Source organism: Monodelphis domestica, chromosome 4, assembly GCF_027887165.1.
Source record: "Monodelphis domestica isolate mMonDom1 chromosome 4, mMonDom1.pri, whole genome shotgun sequence".
Lineage (NCBI taxonomy): Eukaryota > Metazoa > Chordata > Mammalia > Didelphimorphia > Didelphidae > Monodelphis > Monodelphis domestica.
The window spans coordinates 206,328,734-206,349,614 of record NC_077230.1 but is presented as its reverse complement, the minus strand read 5'-3'; the positions used below and the strand labels follow the sequence as shown (position 1 = coordinate 206,349,614).

The 20,881-nt window shown below is 33.3% G+C and overlaps 1 protein-coding gene across 2 annotated transcripts in view; it reads left to right on the top strand.

Annotated features, from left to right (window-relative positions):
• Positions 1-20,881, top strand: part of COL5A2 (collagen type V alpha 2 chain) — a 196,999-nt gene that overhangs the window by 160,334 nt on the left and 15,784 nt on the right. For both annotated transcript variants that reach the window (XM_056794115.1, XM_001378441.5), the window contains exons 33-48: positions 440-538; positions 1,471-1,578; positions 1,717-1,770; positions 5,360-5,413; positions 5,531-5,584; positions 6,783-6,836; positions 7,992-8,099; positions 8,188-8,241; positions 8,630-8,683; positions 9,714-9,875; positions 10,181-10,288; positions 12,583-12,690; positions 13,829-13,882; positions 15,971-16,078; positions 17,398-17,451; positions 19,827-19,934. In XM_056794115.1, coding sequence (XP_056650093.1) covers positions 440-538; positions 1,471-1,578; positions 1,717-1,770; positions 5,360-5,413; positions 5,531-5,584; positions 6,783-6,836; positions 7,992-8,099; positions 8,188-8,241; positions 8,630-8,683; positions 9,714-9,875; positions 10,181-10,288; positions 12,583-12,690; positions 13,829-13,882; positions 15,971-16,078; positions 17,398-17,451; positions 19,827-19,934 — 1,341 coding nt within the window. The remainder of the gene's footprint in view (positions 1-439; positions 539-1,470; positions 1,579-1,716; positions 1,771-5,359; positions 5,414-5,530; positions 5,585-6,782; positions 6,837-7,991; positions 8,100-8,187; positions 8,242-8,629; positions 8,684-9,713; positions 9,876-10,180; positions 10,289-12,582; positions 12,691-13,828; positions 13,883-15,970; positions 16,079-17,397; positions 17,452-19,826; positions 19,935-20,881) is intronic.

Genomic DNA, 20,881 nt, shown 5'->3' with positions numbered 1-20,881 from the left:
TGAATGCCTCTTCCTGTGGGCTCATCATAGTGATGCTTAACTTAATGCGAATATCCAATTGGCATGGACAACTGAAGCTTAGTACTCTTATTCTCAAGAGATACTTCAGGTTCTGCCTCCTTCTCTTCATTAATTAGGATTAAAGGCATGGGCCACCACACCCACATGATGGCATCTTTTATTTTGAAGAAAAAAAGTTTTTTGTTCTCATAATTATTTATTTGTAATAAGAGTTAAATATTACCAGATGAAATTCCATTTTATGGGAAAACATTTTGTTCTATGAAACTGTCATGCTTTAAGTTATTTTTCTTATTGCTAAATGAATGACCACATTTTTTCTGTATTATTTTTAAAGTGTAAATCTTTATGATAGATGCTATGAAAACATTTTGATGAAATGTATAAGTAAATATATGAGATTATTTTATATATTTAGGGAGAACGTGGTAATCCAGGGGAGAGAGGTGAACCAGGAATAACAGGACTCCCAGGTGAAAAGGGAATGGCTGGAGGTCATGGTCCTGATGGTCCTAAGGTAAACAATAAAGTATTTATTTAGAAAATGTAAAGGTTTTTTAAGTATTATATTGTAACTACATGATAGTAGTTAAAGTATTTGTTTTGATTGTATGCTAAGTGATGAATTCTTTTCTAAAATTTTTTTATTTAATTACTTTAGGATATTTTTCCATGGTTACATGATTCATGTTCTTTCTCTCCCCCATCCCATAGCCAATGCATAATTCAACTGGGTTTTACAAGTATTAGTGATGAATTCTTTAGCCATTGCAAACCATAGCAAAACATAGCATGTACAAAAATATTTTAATATGTCAATAAAGATATTAAGTCTACTTCTTTAAAATATTCCCCAGAGTCGATAATGTGGATTCCTATTAACAATTCTCAACAACAGAGAAACGATGTATCCTATGACAATCTAGTTTTTTGGAAACTTTCCTAAATATTGAGATTATTTTTTGATCCTTATCTCAACTCCCATGACACCCCTTGCTAAAGATATGAGTACATGTTTTCCCAAAGCCAAACTGTGTGAAGCAAAAATGTGTTCTCTCCCCTTTGGGTGTCATTTTGTGACTAGCCAAAGAGAGTATGGCTAACAGCTGCTCAATCATTCCTTGAGTCTGAAGACAATGTTACTACACATGGTCTTGATTATGCTTGTTATACTCCAATGTAATCCCTGAGGCAGTGCATAAAATGTAAAATTCTCTTGTCACTGAATCAGGTAAAAAGCTTCTACCAATAGGGCTTCCTTTCCCATATATTACAAGAGAGAACATAGTATTATTTCTAATCCCAAGAGTTCCCAAAGAGCTGGAGAAAAAAAAGTCATACAGACTTAAAGTACTACTTTTTTTTCTCTGGAAAACAGTGTAATCAGGGACGTTTTTCCGATGGATAATATAAGCATCTAAGTGATGTCATCACATTTTGTTCACTTAGGGTAGCCCAGGACCCAGTGGGACTCCCGGTGATGCAGGTCCTCCTGGTCTTCAAGGTATGCCAGGAGAAAGAGGAATTGCAGGAACTCCTGGTCCAAAGGGAGACAGAGTAAGACTAATTTTGTTCATTTGGCACTCTTCTATTGATAGTTTTTGACTCTGTACTTTTATTCTTAACTGTTCTATTTTATTCTCCACTATTCTGAGCCAGGTGTAGGTAATACGACCTTTTGGTTGATTTCCACAGGGTGGACTAGGGGAGAAAGGTTCTGAAGGCACAGCTGGAAATGATGGTGCACGAGTAAGTAGGAAATTCCTTTAACTAGCCACTATTTTTATGCTTACTGTACTGTCATATCTTGCCACATAATATTGACCACACATTTATTTATAATTAGAATTGAAGGGATGATTAAAAATAAATATAATGGCACTTCATCCAGTTAGTAAACTAGGAAAATAAGATTTTGTAAACCTTCCAATGAGGTGGTGAAGTGGAGGGGCACCGATATTGGAGTGAGGAAGGTATGAGTTCAAATGTGGCCTCAGACACTTATTAGGTGTGTGGCCCTGCACAAGCCACTTAATCCCTATTTGACTCAGTTCCCCATATGAAAAATGGGGACACATTGGAAAAGGAAATGGCATACCATTCCAGTATCTTTTGCCTTGAGAGCACATGGAGTCAGACACATCTGAGCAATAGTCATGACAACAAGCCTTCAAAAAGAGCTTTACTTTTGAACTTGTGCTATTTCAGAAACTACAAAACTTTTTCTATAGCATAAGAGATAATTGAAAGTACTTTAGTTCTCTTTAGTACTTTCAATTAGTAGACTTAGGAGGGAAAGGTCTGATTTCTGAATCAGCATACTATAGAGCTTGACATAGACCTATTCAGTGCAACAAAAACTAAATGATGCAAAGCTTTTTAGTTTGTGTGTGAAGAAATTAATTTATAATACATGTTCTTTAGTGTGTGGGAGTGGGGAGAATTCTCCATAATTAATCATCATGGATACCTTAAATATGGAAATTAGAGAAAAATGATGTATGACCCCCAAATATTTGTTTAGATTTATTTATTTGGTTTCATATCAGAAATTGAGATCCTGTTACAAGCTTTAAGCCCTTAAGAAGAGACTGTGGTTATAGTTCCAAGGTCCAGTTTGGCCAGATATGGATTACACAGTGGAAGAACTACTCAGAGAGGCTCTAACTCATCTAGCCTTTCTGGGGCTAGTCTCAGCTTTCTGAAGAGTCCTTTTTGACTCAAGATGACATGTTTGTTATTTTGTTCTCGTGTTATTTCCTGCTTAATATATTTACATTGAAATAGCAGTTGGAAATAAACAGAAAGATAGACAATCAATGATGAAAACTTCAATCACTAGTAATATGTCATACTGGTTACAGTCTGCTTAAGATTAAGTAAAGTGCAAAAAGTAAAATGTGAAGATTAAAAATATTTTGTCCATAATCATTCATTACTGACATTTAAAAAAAGACAAAAATACCTGGGAACTTTGTAGATGACTAGATAATGAATATAATGAAATGTCAGTGTTTTTTTTTCCCACTTAATCCTAATGTAGCTAAAAATGATCAAAGTCATCTGATAGCTGCTCTGTTTTAGAATTGCAGGCTTAAAATATATATGTTCTTGAGTGGGTAATGGGATGATATTTCAAAGTGGCATTTTTCCTTGGCATTTTTCTTCAGAAGAAAAAAATGGCTAACTACCTGTATGTTGACTGATGGACTGACAGCTACTTAAACTGGCATTTAAAATTCTATTCAAATGGAAAGGCGAGCTTAATAAGTTTAGTACTTCAGCAATTGCTGCAATAGCCTACCTTGAATGTGACAACTTGTTCTGAGTAAAGAAACAGTTTGGATCAATTACAATGATGTCAGGGTCAGGGAAAAATGAAGCCGTGTTTAAAAGAGTTTTCTTGATACGAATAAATGTCTTCCTAAGTAATGAAGAGACCTTTATGTCTAATAGGAGCCATTAAGGAGAAGAATTAGAGAAGCAGAAGAATGACCAAGTATCCTGAGAATATAGCAAAGATTTTTAACATTCTTGGTGGAAATATAAAATTAAAGAAAAAAACTTAAAAGTTTCCTTTGTAATGTAATGAGAAATTACATGATGAAGAAAAGCTGGTATGGTTTTATTAAAAGAGAAAATAATGATCAGAAAGATATTGTAAGAAGAGTTCAAACATAGTTTTGAAGTGAGAATCTTCCACGAGTGGTCAGAGTGACCTCGGTTTTATTCCTAGGGCTTCAATTCTTATATCTTTGCGTCCTCAGAGTAGCCAATTTGGCTCTACATAACTGGGAAGTTATCCTATTTGTCATATGAAAAATGTGGTGAAAATGAATAACCTTTTCCATTTGTTTTTCAATTAAAAGTTGGAATGGAAGATGACAGAGGGAGAATTTACTTAGAAAATTGACATCAGTGTGAAGTATTTTGGTGACTGAACTAAAATTTCAACATAAATATTTATTAAAGATCAGATTAAAGATATTAATAACAGTCAAGTCCTTTGACCATTTTTCATAAACCTCCCTATGGTCAAGATAAAAATATGTGGCCCAGATGACTGGAAATTTAGTTAAATTGAGGACTTCTTGAATGACTGGAACCCCTCAAAAGATGCTTAATGATGTTAACCTGACAGTAGTTGTCTGATACCACAAGAATCTGTTCTTTTTTTGTTCTATATATGATGTTTATCAATGACTTTGGTAAAGGAAAAAATGGTTTGTTTGTCACATTTAGCTAATGATGTAAATGACAGAAGTAAAATCAAATAACATTTTGAAAGGCTAAAACAATGGGCCAGATTTGGCAAGATAAGGTTTAATAAAAATATAACATCCTACATGAGGCCAAATAGTCAACTGCAAAGACATAAGATGGGATATAGTTGATTAAAGTGCACTCCTGTTAGAAAGAGATAGGAGTTTTAGCATATTACAAATCTGATATAAATAATTAGTGTGATTTGGCAGTCAAGACAGTGGATTTGGATCCTACATTAGGTTGAAAGAATGGTGTCTAAAATAAGAAAGTTTTAGTTACATTGTGCTCTACCCTAAGTCAAGTACTGCACTTGTTTCTAGGGAATACATTTTTAGGAAAGCCATAGCTAAAGTGCAGTCTCAGAGGACTGAGACTAAAATTGAGAGGAAACTCAAAATTTCATCAATGAGGTAGACATCAGGGAACTGAGGTTGTTTAGCCCAGTTTAGGCTGGGAAAGAAGTCTTGGTGGATGGATAGTTCATTTCAAATATTAAAGGGGTAGGACATGATAGAGGGATCAGATTTATTCATATTGGTCCTACAAAGAAAAATTAGGTGTCATTCATAGAAATTTAAAAGAACATTTAAGTTTCATTTAAAGAAAAACATGGCAATTAGATCTGCCCAATAGTAGATGGAAGCACCTTGGTTTAGTAGTATGTTTCCGCCTTACTTTGGGAAAAACTCCACATGCTGAAGATGCTGTAGAAAGGATGCTTGATCAGGTGACATTCAGAGTAGATGACTTCTGAGTTCCCTTCTTACTATCACATACTTCCTATGGTGAAGTAAATGCACTTATTTAGAGTGAATACATAAAAGTCAATTTGTATAGGAATACTGAGCTTAATTGAGGTAAAGGAAATTTTAATAAAAATGTCATTGGCAATGGCAGAAGGAAAATGTTTTAGTTCAGACAGGAAAAAAAGATTCTTTAGACAAGATCATGCACAATATATGGCAAGCATAGTTTAAGTGAAACAGGGAGAGTATAGAAAGCAATCTTGTCTTCAGTCATGGATTTTTATAAATCCTTGTCTTTAAACCATTTATGTTATCTTCTTTGCCAGGGTCTTCCAGGCCCACTAGGTCCTCCTGGTCCTGCAGGTCCTACTGGAGAAAAGGTAACATTTAATGTTTTATAACCTTATGAATAAAGTATCATTTTTTGTCTTTGTTTTCTTTTGAGCTTTTCAGGTGATAAAGCTTTGGAAAATATCATCTAAAATTTTATTTTCCAGGGTGAACCTGGACCTCGAGGCTTAGTTGGACCTCCTGGCTCTCGTGGAACTCCAGTAAGAATGTTTTTAATTTCTTTAAAATAATGTAAATAATAAAGCATCCTACTTGATGTTTGTGTATATCAATGCAAACAGTATTTGGGGAGTGGAGAATCATGATATTCATCAGAATCCCTGTATGTATTGCTTGCCAATTGTTTATTCACTGTTCTTCGTAATCAATTTCTGCATACTTTATCAAATGAACTGCTAAACTTTTGAAGTAGATATTTATGCATATATATATATTTATATACAGATACATAAAGTTGATTTGATCAGTAAAAATTTAACATGACCATTTTGTCATAAAGCTGAAATCACAGTAGTTGAATTGGAATAAAATCATGAAAACACTGAATTTATTTCTTTTGCTTCAGCTGTGTTATCACTTTCTCAAAAAATAATATTATAATTTAGCTAGACTGAATGTGAATTACTTTTGTACCATTAAAAGACTACCACAGGTCTTGAAAATAGCACAAATACTTTAATATATATTTGAAATAAGTATATGAATTTTTTCAGCCCTTGCTACTTATCTCAGGGAAATTTAAATTGATATGATTTTTTTAGTGGACAGATCAAGAGATAAATGTAAGGCATATAGTAAGTATTTATACTGCCCAAATTAATTTGTTTCACAAAATTAATGTTTGGTATTAGACTCAGTGGATGGAGCACTAAGCCTGGAGTCAGGAAGACTCAAGTTCAAATCCAATCTCAAACACTTATTAGTTATATAACTCTGGGCAAATCACTTAACCTCTGTTTGTCTTAATCCACTGAGAAGAAAATGGCAAATTATTCCACTGTCTTTGCTAAAAAAAACTCCATGGACAGTTTGGGGGTGCTATGGTCCATGGGGCCATGAAGAGTCAAACATGGCTGAATGACTGAACTACAACAGACCAAATAACTGTAGGTCTAAATCTTTTAGCACCATGAAGCTAAATGATTAGATGTAATATTCTTTGACATCCTTAAACTGTATTTTCCCCCAGAACTAAAATTGTTATGCATTTATTTTTTCTGTTCTTTTGAAAGTCTCTAAAAATAATGCAGCTGATCTTAAAAATAACTCATATTTCTTTTGATAAGTGCTTATAGTACAAACAAAACAGTTTTTAAAATACATGTTAGCTATCGATCAGTTTTAGGTACGATGCATTAAACCTTTTTCTAATTCAGTGATGTTTATATTTCTTCTTAGGGTTCCCGTGGTGAAAATGGCCCAACTGGTGCTGTTGGTTTTGCTGGACCTCCGGTAGGATATTTACATAATCCTATTAATGGAATTATAATTTCCTTATCATTTGAATTCATTTCATATGATTACATTTTAGGTCTAGAAGACATTAGACATTAATTGTTCAATACACATGATTTTATGTGGGTAGAAACTTAGGCTTGGAATTTCTGATTTTCTCAGGTAGGTAGGGAGCAAGTGGCAAAGTCAGGATTCAAGCCATTTCCTATTATCTTAACACTATTGCTTTTTACCCTGCATTATGTTATTTCATTAAACGTGATATATTACTTTCAAACGTCAAAAAGCTAAAGAAATTCTGGAGAGCTTTTTTAGAGCTTTCTAGTGAACCTGTTCATGCTTTAGAATGACATTTCTCTAAGATTGTTACCATAGAATTGAGCTAATTAAATCTTTTCCATTTGGGGATTGTCCTTGATATTCACAAATTCATGTTATCCAACATCTTCTAAACCATCATTGACACAAAGCCCATATTTTTTATTCTTCCTAACTGATTCTTTATCTTATTCCTTATGGAAGCTATTCCAAACTTTCTCTTCTATCTTCAAGACTTCTACACCTCCCTTGTCCCTGACTCCCTCCCATGAGGACCCATCCTTTCTTCTCATTGTATTCATTTCAATACTTCTCAGTATCATTTCCTACATTCCCCCATTTCCCTCAAACTCTAACAAAGAGTTAATTCTCCTTTCTTCTCAACTAGGCGATCTCTTATACATGTGAATTTAATCTCAATTTCTCCCCATTTAACATTTTCTCCAGCAGATTGCAGCCTTCATCTCCTCTTTTTCTCCCTCTCCATTTCCCTTTCCTTCTTCCCTTTCTTCTCTCTTTTCTTTTCCTTCTTCTTCTCCCACCAAGTTTACAGATTTATACTTATTAATTTTATATTTATGCTGCATACTTTTATACATAAATGTTTTACATTAGCATTTCATCTCTCTCCTTAAAATCTTTGTGATTTGTGGTTATTTATTCTTTCAAGAGGGTGGAGATGCAAAGGGAAGAACCAAAGAATACTTACCTTTTAGAAGCTAATAGTCTACTGAAAATACTGTATCTTCTAAATGTTTTTATGCTTATTGTGAACTAAAGTGGTTTTGTAAGTGTAGTAAATAGTTCTTCATTTTAAAATAATATTTTGCATAGGGTCCTGATGGGCAACCAGGTGTAAAAGGTGAACCTGGAGAACCCGGACAGAAAGGTGATGCTGGATCCCCGGGGCCCCAAGGTCTTGCAGGATCCCCAGGTCCACATGTGAGTAAAAGACGGCATTCTGAGACAAATCATTTTATTTAGCTCATTTTACAGTTTGCCATAATGCTTTTACTTTTTTCCTCCTTAGGGTCCCAATGGTGTTCCTGGACTGAAGGGTGGTCGAGGTACTCAGGGGCCACCTGTAAGTAGACAAGATTTGATAAATCATAACCTGTTAATAGCAAAGGACAGACTCCTAAAATGTATCAGTTATTGGTAATTACTGTTCAGCCCATTTTAATGAACCTCTTATTTATCTCGAAGGCGTGTAATAAGTTTTCAGCTACTGTGAAATGTAGAAATACCAAGGTGAAACTGAAAACAAACAAATAATAATTGATAATACTTAACAGTTAGCCAACCTCTGATTTCAAAGGTTTGCGTTCTCTGTTCTGGAGGTAAATGTGTTGGTCAGGGTAAAGAAGTGAATTTCAGGGCCTCATTACTTCTGTGGTAAATGACCTCCAGGAAATAGTACGTAAGAAATTAATCTTCTCTTTAATAATAAGTTTAAATACATTGTATTTTAGGGTGCTACAGGATTTCCTGGTTCTGCTGGCAGAGTTGGACCTCCAGGCCCCACAGTAAGTCAGTTCAGTCATTCAGATAATTGATAACTGAGTAACAATACAATTTAAAAATATTTTTTTGATTAATTAAGAAAATTTTACCATGGTTACATGATTCATATTCTTTCCTTTCTGCCCTCCTGCTCCCCTCCCATAGCCAATGCGAAATTCCACTGGGTTTTATGTGTCATTGATCAAGACCTATTTCCTTATTATTGATATTTGCACTAGGGCGATCATTTAGAGTCTACATCCCCAATCATATCCTCATCATAACAATGCAATTTTTAAAAAATTACTTGTCTGTTCATAGGATTCCTAAAATGATGTTATAATGCCTCATTGCTTCGTTTTCTTCATTCAACAACTTTTGTCTATGGTATCCATACCGTATTCTTGTCAGAGCAAATTGATATTAAATACTGTCATAACATTTTTCTGAAGACCTGTTTGGTATTTGACATTTTAAATATCCACCCTATCTCCTTCTAATTGTTACTACAGCATTTAGATATAATTGCTTATGATTCTCTGAATCTCTAAAAAAATGTCTAAATGTTACTTTGTCACTCAGGGAATCAAAATGCTATAGATTTATTTTTGGAGAATGATTTCCCTATTCAAAAAATTTTATAATTCAGTTTATAGTTATTTTAATTATTTTCTGAAAGCTAATCTCCAGAGAAGGACATTTTAGAATAGCCTTTGAGAACTAATCTTACTAATGAGTTAAAAAAATCTGCAACAACTTACTGATTTAATGAATAGGATCAGTGAATCTATTTAGTTCAAAAAACCTGAAATTTATCTGACTTCAGACACTTCCTACCTGTGTGACCCTGGGCAAGTCACTTAACTCCCACTGCCTAGCCCTTATCATTCTTCTGCCTTGGAACCAATACAGAGTATTGATACTAAGATAGAAGGAAAGAGTTAAAAAATAAAAAAAAAATAACTGAAATTTTTCTTTTACTTTTTCAAAGGAACTCATTTTTAATCACTCATACATATCTTATTTTTATCACTTACATCTGTGTTCTATTAGGGAGCTCCAGGGCCTGCTGGGCCATTGGGTGAACCTGGGAAAGAGGGGCCTCCAGGACTTCGTGGAGACCCCGGTGCTCATGGCCGCATTGGAGATCGAGGACCAGCTGGCCCTCCTGGTGGCCCAGGAGACAAAGGAGACTCAGGAGAAGATGGACAACCTGTAAGTTTAGCAAGGCATAGTCAGGCCTCTCTATGTATGAATTTGTATAATGCAAACTATCTCTTCTATAAGTATTTACAAAAAAATTAATAATCTCTGGGCTTTAAATTTTTTTTTCTTTAAAAGTCATTCTGATCTCTAAATAATCTTAGTTTCTTATGCTTGTTACAAATTTCAACTTCATAGATAGCATAAGTTCATATTAGAAAGGGCTTCCCCCTGTCAGCCTATAATACTTTTATAAAGGCTTTATGTACAAGTTAATACCTGGAATATTGCTCATTCTAATCTATTCTGGCTTTTAGGGTCCTGATGGTCCACCTGGCCCGGCTGGAACTACTGGGCAAAGAGGAATTGTTGGTATGCCAGGCCAGCGTGGTGAGAGAGGAATGCCTGGCTTGCCTGGCCCAGCAGTGAGTAACCAATTTACAAAATGCTGTATTAACTGTTGATTACCTTCAACATTCAGTTTATGCAAAATCTAGCATTATTCTCTCCTAAAGAAATAAAAATAACGCTTTGTCAGAAACATATTCAAAATACCTTTTAAATCGTTATCACTCAAATGTCAAGAACTATATATACTTAATTGCCTTTCAGGTTTTTTGGATGAAATATCTATGTAGTCAGAGTAGTAGTGAAATCATTAGATAAGGAAAGCCAGCTGCTGCAGTAGAGAGAACTCTGGACCTGGAATAATATCTGAGTTCAGTTTTGGCTTCTGACACCTTGCTAGCTGTCAACCCCGGGCAAATCACTTACCTTCTATGTGTCTCAGTTTCCTCATCTGTAAAATGTGAATAATAATAGCACTCATGGGATTGTTGTGAAGATCAAATGAAATAGTAGTTATCAAGTACAGTGTGAAGTTTAAAGAGTTATATAAATGCTATTTACTATTGTTGCAGTGATTGTTATTATCAGACATTGAGTCAAAGAAATGGACTTCAAGCACTTATTTTTTAATTCTAGGTAAAAAAACAAATGGCCCCGGCATTAGCTCTTGAATGATGACTGATTTCTTATTTTGTAGTAGTAATTATTTCTATACAAGAAAATCTCTTTCTATAGAACTAAAAAACCAAGGTAGCATATTAAAGGTAAGGGGAAGAAAGCTTTTGATTTTGAGTCAGAGAACCTTGTTTTGAATCCTGCTTCTTCCCCTAACTACCTCAAAGATTTTGGCCAAGATGTTGACCATGTTGGGCCTCATTTTCCTCTATAAAAGGACGAGATTGAACTTGATGGCCTTCATTCATTTAACAGCCTTTATTAAGTGTTTTCTATGTTTGAGACACAATGATAGGCACTTAAAAAACCCAACCAAAACAGAGACAGAACCAAAACAGGTGTTTAAAATCTCCTGGAAGAGAAGAACACATTCACAAAAAGTCCATATGAAATATGTAAAAATAATTTTGAAGGAAAGACCCTGGAGTGAGTCAGGAAAGACGTCAAGTAGATGGTGGCATGAGTTGAAACTTGAGAGTATCTAGGAATTCAGGGAGGGAGAAATGTTGATGAAATGCATTCTGAGATTAATAGCAAGAAGGTCATATGGTCTGAAACATAGAGACTGGAAGGGGGAATAAGATGAGATCAGTCTGAAGAGATAAAATGGAATCAAATACTAGAGTGCTTAAACTTAAATTTTCCTAGAGATCACAGAGAACCACTGAAGATGTTTCAAGTTTTGGAATTAAAGGATTATCCTCATTCTTTAGTTTATCAATTTGGTAGCTTTAGGGAAGATTATTTGGAGTGGAAGAGACTGAAGGGAGGACTACTAAGTCCCTTCAAGTTCTAAATATATAATCCTGGGATCTTTGCTTAAAACATGTGTGTATTTGTGCCTGTAAACATGTGGAATAAACACTTTGCATAAGTATTTCACAACCCAGATATAAAATTATCATTAACTTTTAATAATAAATGGGCTAAAGTGATAGTGTTATAGGAAAAGTTAAGATTAAAGTTAAGAAGAGTACTCTGCTGCCCATGCTTCTGCCCTTTGCAAACTTACACATCTTAACTTAACTTTTCCTGTAACAATAGTAAGTATGAAGCTATGAAGAAAGATCTGCCTTCATTAATGTTTTGGATACTCATCTTCCTTTTAAGTTGGATGTGAATTTGGCTCAGTGTTAGCATTTTTCTGGTTAAATCTCACATTTATTTATCTGAAACAAAAAATACCATTATCATGCCAGGGTATGGATGGCCAGGGGGTCAAAGCAGTAGTTCAAAGTCTAAGTGAGAAAGTGAGGAAGTTGTCAATACCAACCAAAGTTATCTGAAGGAGGGGCTTAAAGCAAAAACAGAAAGGTAAGAAACTTGGAAAGTAGGTCTAGTGATCTGTAAAAGGGAAGGAACAGAAATCAATAGAGTAGAGCTATAGAAGAGAGTGGACCAAAAATGGTGCCAGTAGAAATGAAGGGTGGCCAGAGTAAGACTAACCTTTTTCTCTATACTTTAACTTTATCTATCCTGTTGATTGTTGGTAGTTTTGCAACTACAGATATGGGCCAGGAGTTCATGATGGACAGCTAGCTTTTGGTTAGCCATGATTCTTAAAGAGTCTTAATTTTGAATAAGGAACTGTTAAAGAGGCAGGACATAGAGCACATTCTTGAAACTAGGGTTACACACTGATCTCATGAGGCGATGTGAATAAGGTTGTTGTTATTGTTTTTTAAACATAATATAGGGCACCCCAGGAAAAGCAGGTCCAACCGGAGCACCGGGAGACAAAGGTCCCTCTGGCCCTGTGGGCCCCCCAGGTGCCAATGGTCCAGTAGGAGAAGCTGGGCCTGAGGTAAATGCGATTTTATTTATGACAATGATTTGAAAGTGTAATGAAACTACTTTTCAGAGTAATTACATTTAGAAATTGATTGCCCTTAAGTTTTAACTGTGGGGCCTGAGTTACTTTCTTAGTTAAAATCTGTTATGTTGGGATATTCTATTCCCTTCATATTGCCTAAATGAGAACATAATAGAGAAGAAAAGGGGACAAGATCAATATCTTTCTATTGCCCTTCAACCAGTCCTGACCTAATCATTTTAGTTGATTTAAGTTGCTGCCAAATTGACTTAGAGGTGAAAGCCCAATTCCATTCACCCTGTTACTTTGTATTATTTCATTCTGAAATGGCTTATTTGTCAAAATTGCTAGGCATTATGGTGACAAGATTTTTATTAGTAGATACTGCAGCATAAGAAAAGGGTAAAGGCAATATTCAAGATCACTATAAAGTGAGGTAATAGTTTTCATATTAATTGAGGCTAATTTTGAGAGCAAATAGGACATTAAAAGAAAACATAAGAAATTATAGTCCATGGTCTACTGTTCTTTATTATTTTGAATAGTACTTCAACCATCCATGAAACCTTATACTTCTGACTGAAGAGACTCTGCTCTCAGTAGCATTTTTATGTGCTATGAAATGTGCATTTATTAGCTTTTTCAAAAATCAAACCGATTTAAACAAAATAGGCAGAAAGAATCATTGAACAAAGAGAATTACAAATTGACAGGGAGTGAGGAAAATAAATAAAATGTCAGAACTGAGTTTTAAAAATCTGATGGTTGTCCTTCATACATGAAAAGGCTCAAAATGACATCACTGTGTTGGAATCAATGTATAGTGTACAATGTACATCTAGACTGATTAGATAAAGATGATAATATTTCAATGAACTCAAGTATTCAAAAGAAAACATTCAGTGATAATAAGAATCAATGCAAAGCAAAGGTTATTTTAATGAGCTTGTAATTTTTACAAATAATTCATATCAACTTAGAGGTCTGCTAAATTCTAGTATGATTTTTATGTTTAAATAACTTTTGGTTTGCAAAGAAGTAGGATATATATAATTCACTTGGCAAATGGTCCAACATTTTTCTTATAACTGGATTATACCAATTGAAAAAAAAAAACAACTCTTTACAGGGTCCTGCCGGAAATGATGGTACTCCAGGACGAGATGGCGCTGTTGGAGAAAGAGTAAGAATAATTTTATTGACAAAACTTATTTTATGATATAAGCATACATTTCTTTTATATAATGACTGATATTCATGTATATAATTATATGTAATAACAAAGATTGCTTTATAGATCAGGAGTTGAGTAAATACTGAAAATAATGTTAATTCTTTATTTTGAAAGAACCTATTGGTTAAACACTTATTCTCGAATTTGGTTTCAAGATCCCTTTATATTCTTAAAATTAATTCCCCCAAAGGCTTTTATTTATGTAAGCTATGACTATATTGACCATATTAGAAATTAAAACATCTTAATATTATTTTGAAAATAATTTTGACTTGGTAGATTCTCTGAAAAGGACTTAAAGTCTGAGCCATCTCTGGACTACACTTTGAGAACTACTAGATAGAACTAGGGATAAGCTGATAAATGTGTAAAAATTGAGCATTATGGGAATGGTGTGGAATAGATACACGCAACTTTAAAAAGTTTAAAAGGCATTATTAACCCATTCTTAAATCTATATATTCAATAAATCAATAAATAAAACCCAAATTTATATAGGTATAAATATTCATACTGAATATTTAACAATTGCTCTTGCAAGCTGGTTAGAATTGGCTCTTACAAGCTGGTTAGAGCTATCTCCAGCATACTCCTTGATCAGAAAGTCTATATAATTAGGATTGTGCTTTTCAGTATAAGTAAGGAAACAAATAGTCATCTTAGATTTGGGGAAATGAAAGAGGTAGATGTGGGCATGTAAGGAAGCAGAGGTTTTTACTTTTCTAAATTTGAAAATCCATTTAATAATCCAATAAACCAATTCTTAGAATTCTATATAAATCTTACTCCATCACTGTCTTCCTTTCCCTCCTCATCATAGTAGGAACAGAAATTACAGTTATGTGACTAATTTGTTTCTTGCCCATGCTCTCTGGTGAATGACATGTGGCCATTTGTGTAACTTGATATATTTTTGCTGTTTGCATTGTTGTATTTTAAAGGATGATGTGCATTGAACTTAAGGTAATACTGGTCTTTATTTAGAAAATTCTCCTTTTAAATACTCTCAAGGCTGAAGTACATATCTAGATAGCATTAGGCTATAAGTACAAGCTTCATACTAACATCAAATCCAAAAGTTCTGCTGAGAGTCTATTTAGCTCAAAGTCTGAAACTTTTCTTACAAAAGTAGTTTCTGGTTGATTCTGAGGAAAGTGTCTGTAAATTTTGTTTAGGTCTAGATTCCCTGTTTTTTCCTTTATACTTTCAGCACTTTCCAAGAGTATGTCACTCAAACTTTTAGGCAGATGGTATTCTAGGTAGCTGACGTTAGGACAAACTTTTTAGATAGTTCGGGAGGTCTCAAACTGCTTTGCATTTGGATACATTCCATAGTCATTACACAGAATGTTCCCAAAAGTCTTAGTGTAATTTTAAGGTTTAATAGCTTAAATAGGTATCAAATCTTAAAATAAATAATAGCTTAATTATTTTGATAGCTTAAAAGGAAATTATTTTGAGAGTAATAAAATAGTAATAAATAATTATTATATAAATAGATAAATAATAACAAAATAAATTAATTGCTTAAAATTAACTTTGTGCTTTGATAGCTTAAAAGTGCACTAAAACTTTTGCACTAAGAATCTACCTTCCCACACACTGCCATATTGCCAGAGCATGCTAAATATGTTAATTGATAATACCTTGACTTTGCCTACTTGATAAACATTGCATAGGAGGTGACAAAAATCAATGCAGATGAAGCTATTTCAGTAGCACTTTAAAGCTATTTGAGCTGTAAGTAGACTTTTGAATCACTGTAAATTTTGTATGTGTGTGCAAAGTTAGGAGTGTGTCTACCTTGACATATTTAGCATGCTTTGGCAATATGGTGGTGTGTAGCAAGGTATAGTGTTGGAAACTCTTATAAGGATAATATGGGAAATTCAATATTTTTTCCTCTTTAGTTTTTAAAAGAAAAAAAATGTAGCAATAAGTGAACATATTTGTGACAATAATTTCAATTTCAGAGTAGAATTTGGATTTTTTATCAATGTTAAATATTCCACTCCTGATTATGGTGATTTTTGTTAGGGTGATAGAGGTGACCCTGGGCCTGCAGGTCTACCAGGTTCTCAAGGTGCCTCTGGAACTCCAGGACCTGTTGGAGCTACAGGTGATGCTGGACCAAGAGGCGATCCGGTATGTATCAAGTCAATTTCATTTGGTACAGTTGTGTGCATATATATATATATCTATAAATGTATTTATCATCTATCTATCTTGCTATCCATCATCTAATATCTAATAAGATATAGGTATATCATAATATATGAATGCACGTACATTTGAAAATGAATAAGTTTGTATGGAGGATAATGCCTATAAATAAAAACAATAATTAAAAACTAATGTATTGGTATTATAATTATATTGATAGTGTCTTTATTTCCTCAGATCCTAAATACTAGAATCTTGACTTTTCCTTTTTTCATGTTCTTCCCATGCCCATCACTTTCCAGATACAATTTTACCATTTCTTCTTTTTCATTTTTATTTTCTCTATTTTATTTCCCTCATCACCTCTGCCTTAGACTAACTAATCACCCTTCCTCTTGTTTCACTCCTTCTATAATCTGGTTTTCACATTGTTACCAAAGCCATATATCTAATATGCAGGCTTTCTATCACTACTCTGGTCTAAAATCTTCTTTAGATCTTCAATTGTCTAATAAATAAAATACTAACTAGGGCTGGCATTCTTGACCCTCAATAGCTTAGCTCAAACCTGTTTTCTAGCTTTCATTTTTAGTATCCCTTTTCATACATGCTGTGACCCAGTCATATTCAAATACTTACTGTTTTTCAGTCTTTATCCTCTCCTTTTCTGTCTCTCTGCCAGCCTGTACACTTTTCCCCACATTTATGATATTTGCCTTTGTGACCATCCCCTACATTGAATTATTGTTCCATTTTCCCATCTCAGCCTACTCTGTTTTGTCTTTCTTGTATTCTTAATAATATTTCAATTTATATGAATAACTTTACATATATTTATTGAATTCAGTTGAATTAAATTCATATATAAAGTGAGAGGTTTTGATTACATGACCTCTAGGTTCCATTCAGCTGCATATTTTTGATCCTATGAATTTATGGTTCATTTGGATAGGCAAAGTTTTATGTTAGAACTTTTGCTTCCCACCATTATGTAGAAATTTTAGCCTTCATGTATGTCTTATACATACTTGTAAATTGAAGCACATTTAGGCACAGATTAACTTATGGTGTAAAACTAAGAGGAAGTTCATGCAATTAAACAGCTGCAGTAATAGTCATAATTCCGAGTAATATTTTTCCTATCTATGGATATTAGCTTCATGTTGGTCCTTAACCATGAAGTTACTTGCCAAAAAAAATCTATATACATACGGAGATCATCTATCCATACACACCTATATGTTTATTCCAGACTATATTGAATTATTTCATATTCCACTTCTTGTGACTTTTCTCTCTAGGGCTCTCGAGGTCCCGTAGGTCCACCTGGTCGAGCTGGAAAGCGTGGCCTACCAGTAAGTCCTTGGAAATCTTTGATTCTGAATTTTAGGACATAAAACAAGTCAAAATAGGGAAGAAAGATATCTGTTTCTAAGGTCTGAAATTCAATGTTCTCCAAGTTGTGGGAAAATAAAGAAATTTGGATAGTATTCACAGAAGTTCTAAAGAGAATTGTAACCTACTGAGCATAGCTGCTTTATAGCCTTTCTATATTTTGGAGAGATTTTAATTATTTTTATCAGCTAGATTATCTCTTCTTCTGGAAGTTGACTGGTGTGTTTGTGTTCTTTATTCTGTTTCCTCTACTACTAGTCTACAGAGCAATTCAGGCATCTTAATATATTAGAATCGTATGCTTAAGATAGTTTATCAAGACATATTCTCATATTCTATCTTATACGGACTTGTTTCTAATGGATTTGGTGCTCATTTGCAGGTTAGGAAAAAATCATTTAAAATGTCAATTTTTAAATTATTTTGATTTATAATAAACTCAGTCTCTAAACTGAAGATTTTCCAGGGTTGGGTGGTTGTTAAGATGGTGAAGCAAGCTTCCCAGAATGAAATGTAGTTGGCAATTAAATTGGAGAGAAAATGCCAGTCTATATCAGTTTAGAGCTATATCACTCCTTTCTCAGAGTCCCCTCCAAACAACAACTTACAGGTCCAAATTAAAAAGAAAGTGAATAGAACTATCTTGCAAAAAGACAAATTTAATAAAATATTATTTATAATTAAATCCATTGCATTCTGTTAAATTTATTTTTTCTTGAGTAACCTTTAAAAATAAAAAAAAAGAAATGTACTTGACTGCTTTCAAAATTTAATGGTTATTTTTATGCAAAACAATTAAAACTGATAGTAACTAAGAAATTCATATGCTACTTGTTTGCTAGTTAGGAATTTTAGATGAAAATTTAGATTAAAAAATTGCAAGATTTAAAAGGATCCATTTTCAAATGTCTCTCTTGCAAATAAGACAAAGAAGTTTAGTTCATTCTGTCATTGTGCCACCAGAAATTTGATGGTACCACAAGAAGTATTTAATTCCAGGGCTTGGGAATCTAGGTAGAACTGAGAACTCAGCTACCTTTTCTTCCACACCACTCTGATTCCCTGCTTCTTAATCTGTTCTCTTCCATCTACTTAGATATATCAAGGTAAAACAAATTAAAGAAAACATGTTGGGATTAGGTCTGAATGTCAAAGAGTATAATCCCTTATAAAAGCATCCACCTTTGAACACAACCTGACCTGTATTCAATTCCCCCTGAAGTGAGATCTCAAGAAAGTAGAAGGGACTCCATAAACATGTCATTAGTTTATCTCCTTGGTGACTTCTAGGATTGACCTGATCTTTGTAAACAGGTTTCAAAAGTAGAGTAAAATTTACCAGATTGTTGTTAAGGAAGAAACTAATAGGCAGGAAACTTCTCATTCCTCTCTAGGCCCAGCTTCTGCCCAGCTTTCAGATTACTAGCTAGTTTTAAATTCTCAGGAATAATGTGGCTGATATTTTGAAGTGAATGTAGGGCTCCTTGTGCCCTAATCCCCAAGAGCAAGTCTGTGTTTTTTTTAAACACCTCCATTAATTTATAAACCCATTTGGTTCAAACCAATTTTATATTCATGGTTTCTTATAACACCCATGATTTATTTCTGTAATTAGGTCTAATAAAATAGCAATGTCAATCTTAGTTTTAGAGTAAAATTAATTAATTGAAAATTCCAGATTTTAATATTGAAATGTAGTATAGATGATAATGTGAATAATTATTTAAATATTTCCTAATTTAAATATTTCAAACCTACAATGCAATTCAGTGTTTGAGCCTTTCAAGAAAGTGAAATGTGTGTGCTATTTCATTCTTTATAAAGCAAAAATATTTTCAATAATGACTTAAGAAACCTATTATAAAAAGAATCAAAATGGAAATATAGCTATTTAGATTTTTTGGTAGTTAGAATAGAGTGTTAATGAATAAAAGAAGTTAATGCCTTAAAATATATTTTACATTGTTGAACTATAGGACTTATATGTTATTGCATTATTTTGGTGTATATGGATTAGGTTGTCTGTCTATAGTAATTATAATTTACATTATAATTAGAACAAAATGAGAATTTCTCAAGAAGCTAGACATATTTATATTTAAAAATAAATGAATTTTGTGACCATACACAATATATATAAATGGATATATATATGTATATATATAAATAGATATATGTCCTATATACCAATTCTTCAGAAAAACATTCAGAGTTTTCATTGTCCAATTCTGGATGGACAACAAGTTAATTCCTCTTAATAAATGCTATTGAAAATGTATAGTTTTAAGAACTTAAAGTCTTTGGAATCATATTGCCATGTTGAATATATGTATAGGGCCCCCAAGGACCTCGTGGTGATAAAGGAGATCATGGAGACCGAGGTGATCGAGGCCAGAAGGGACACAGAGGCTTCACTGGTCTTCAGGGTCTTCCTGGCCCTCCTGTAAGTAATTTCCTTTTTATTATCTTTTTCTTTATTGTTTTTGAGAATTTTGAATATATATAAATACACACATATACACACATATTTTTGAAATGCAATTTAAATTGAAATGCTTTTGCTGAATCTTCTAGCTAATTTATTTTAGCTATATATTTTATATAAATGATAAAACCAAAGGCTATATGTGTGTGTGTGTGTGTGTGTATGTGTGTGTGTGTGTGTGTGTGTGTAAGTATGGGGAAGGGATATATATTTATTATATGTGTTACATATAATAATATAATGTATAACATAATAATATAATGTATAATATAATAAAATAATAATAATAAAATATAAAAATAAATGAAAAGTAGTCATTTTAGTCTTGGTAAACTAAGATTTGCTACTATAGTCCTGCTCTGATGCTTTTTTTCCAAGGAGAAATGACCTTGGGTTCTTGAATATGATTTGAATGGAAGACAAGATCATGCTAGAAAGGCTTTAAATATAGGTAATCAAAGAGAATGTATTTATCTATTGTCTGAAAATAAGTCTCAGTCATCTTGGGTAGAATATAAGCTCCATTTGCATTTTGAGACCAGAGACTGTTTTTTTATGTATTTATATCATGAGTTCCTAGCACTTGGTCATGCCTATACATATGTGTATATATATATATATACATATATATATATATACTTATTAATATACTACATATGTGTATATGTAAATATATATATGTGTGTGTGTGTGTGTGTGTGTGTGTGTGTGTGTGTGTGTGTTGGCCACAGGGCTGTGAAATTTTCAGCTATACAAATTCCTAAGGTCTATTTACTAAGTTATAAAGGGGTTGTGATATGTGTTGATGAAAATGCAGATGTTTTTGAAGTAATGAAAAAAAAATAAACTACTACTAAAACCATGATTGTAAAGATCAATAACAGTTTAATACACAAAAGTCAGCA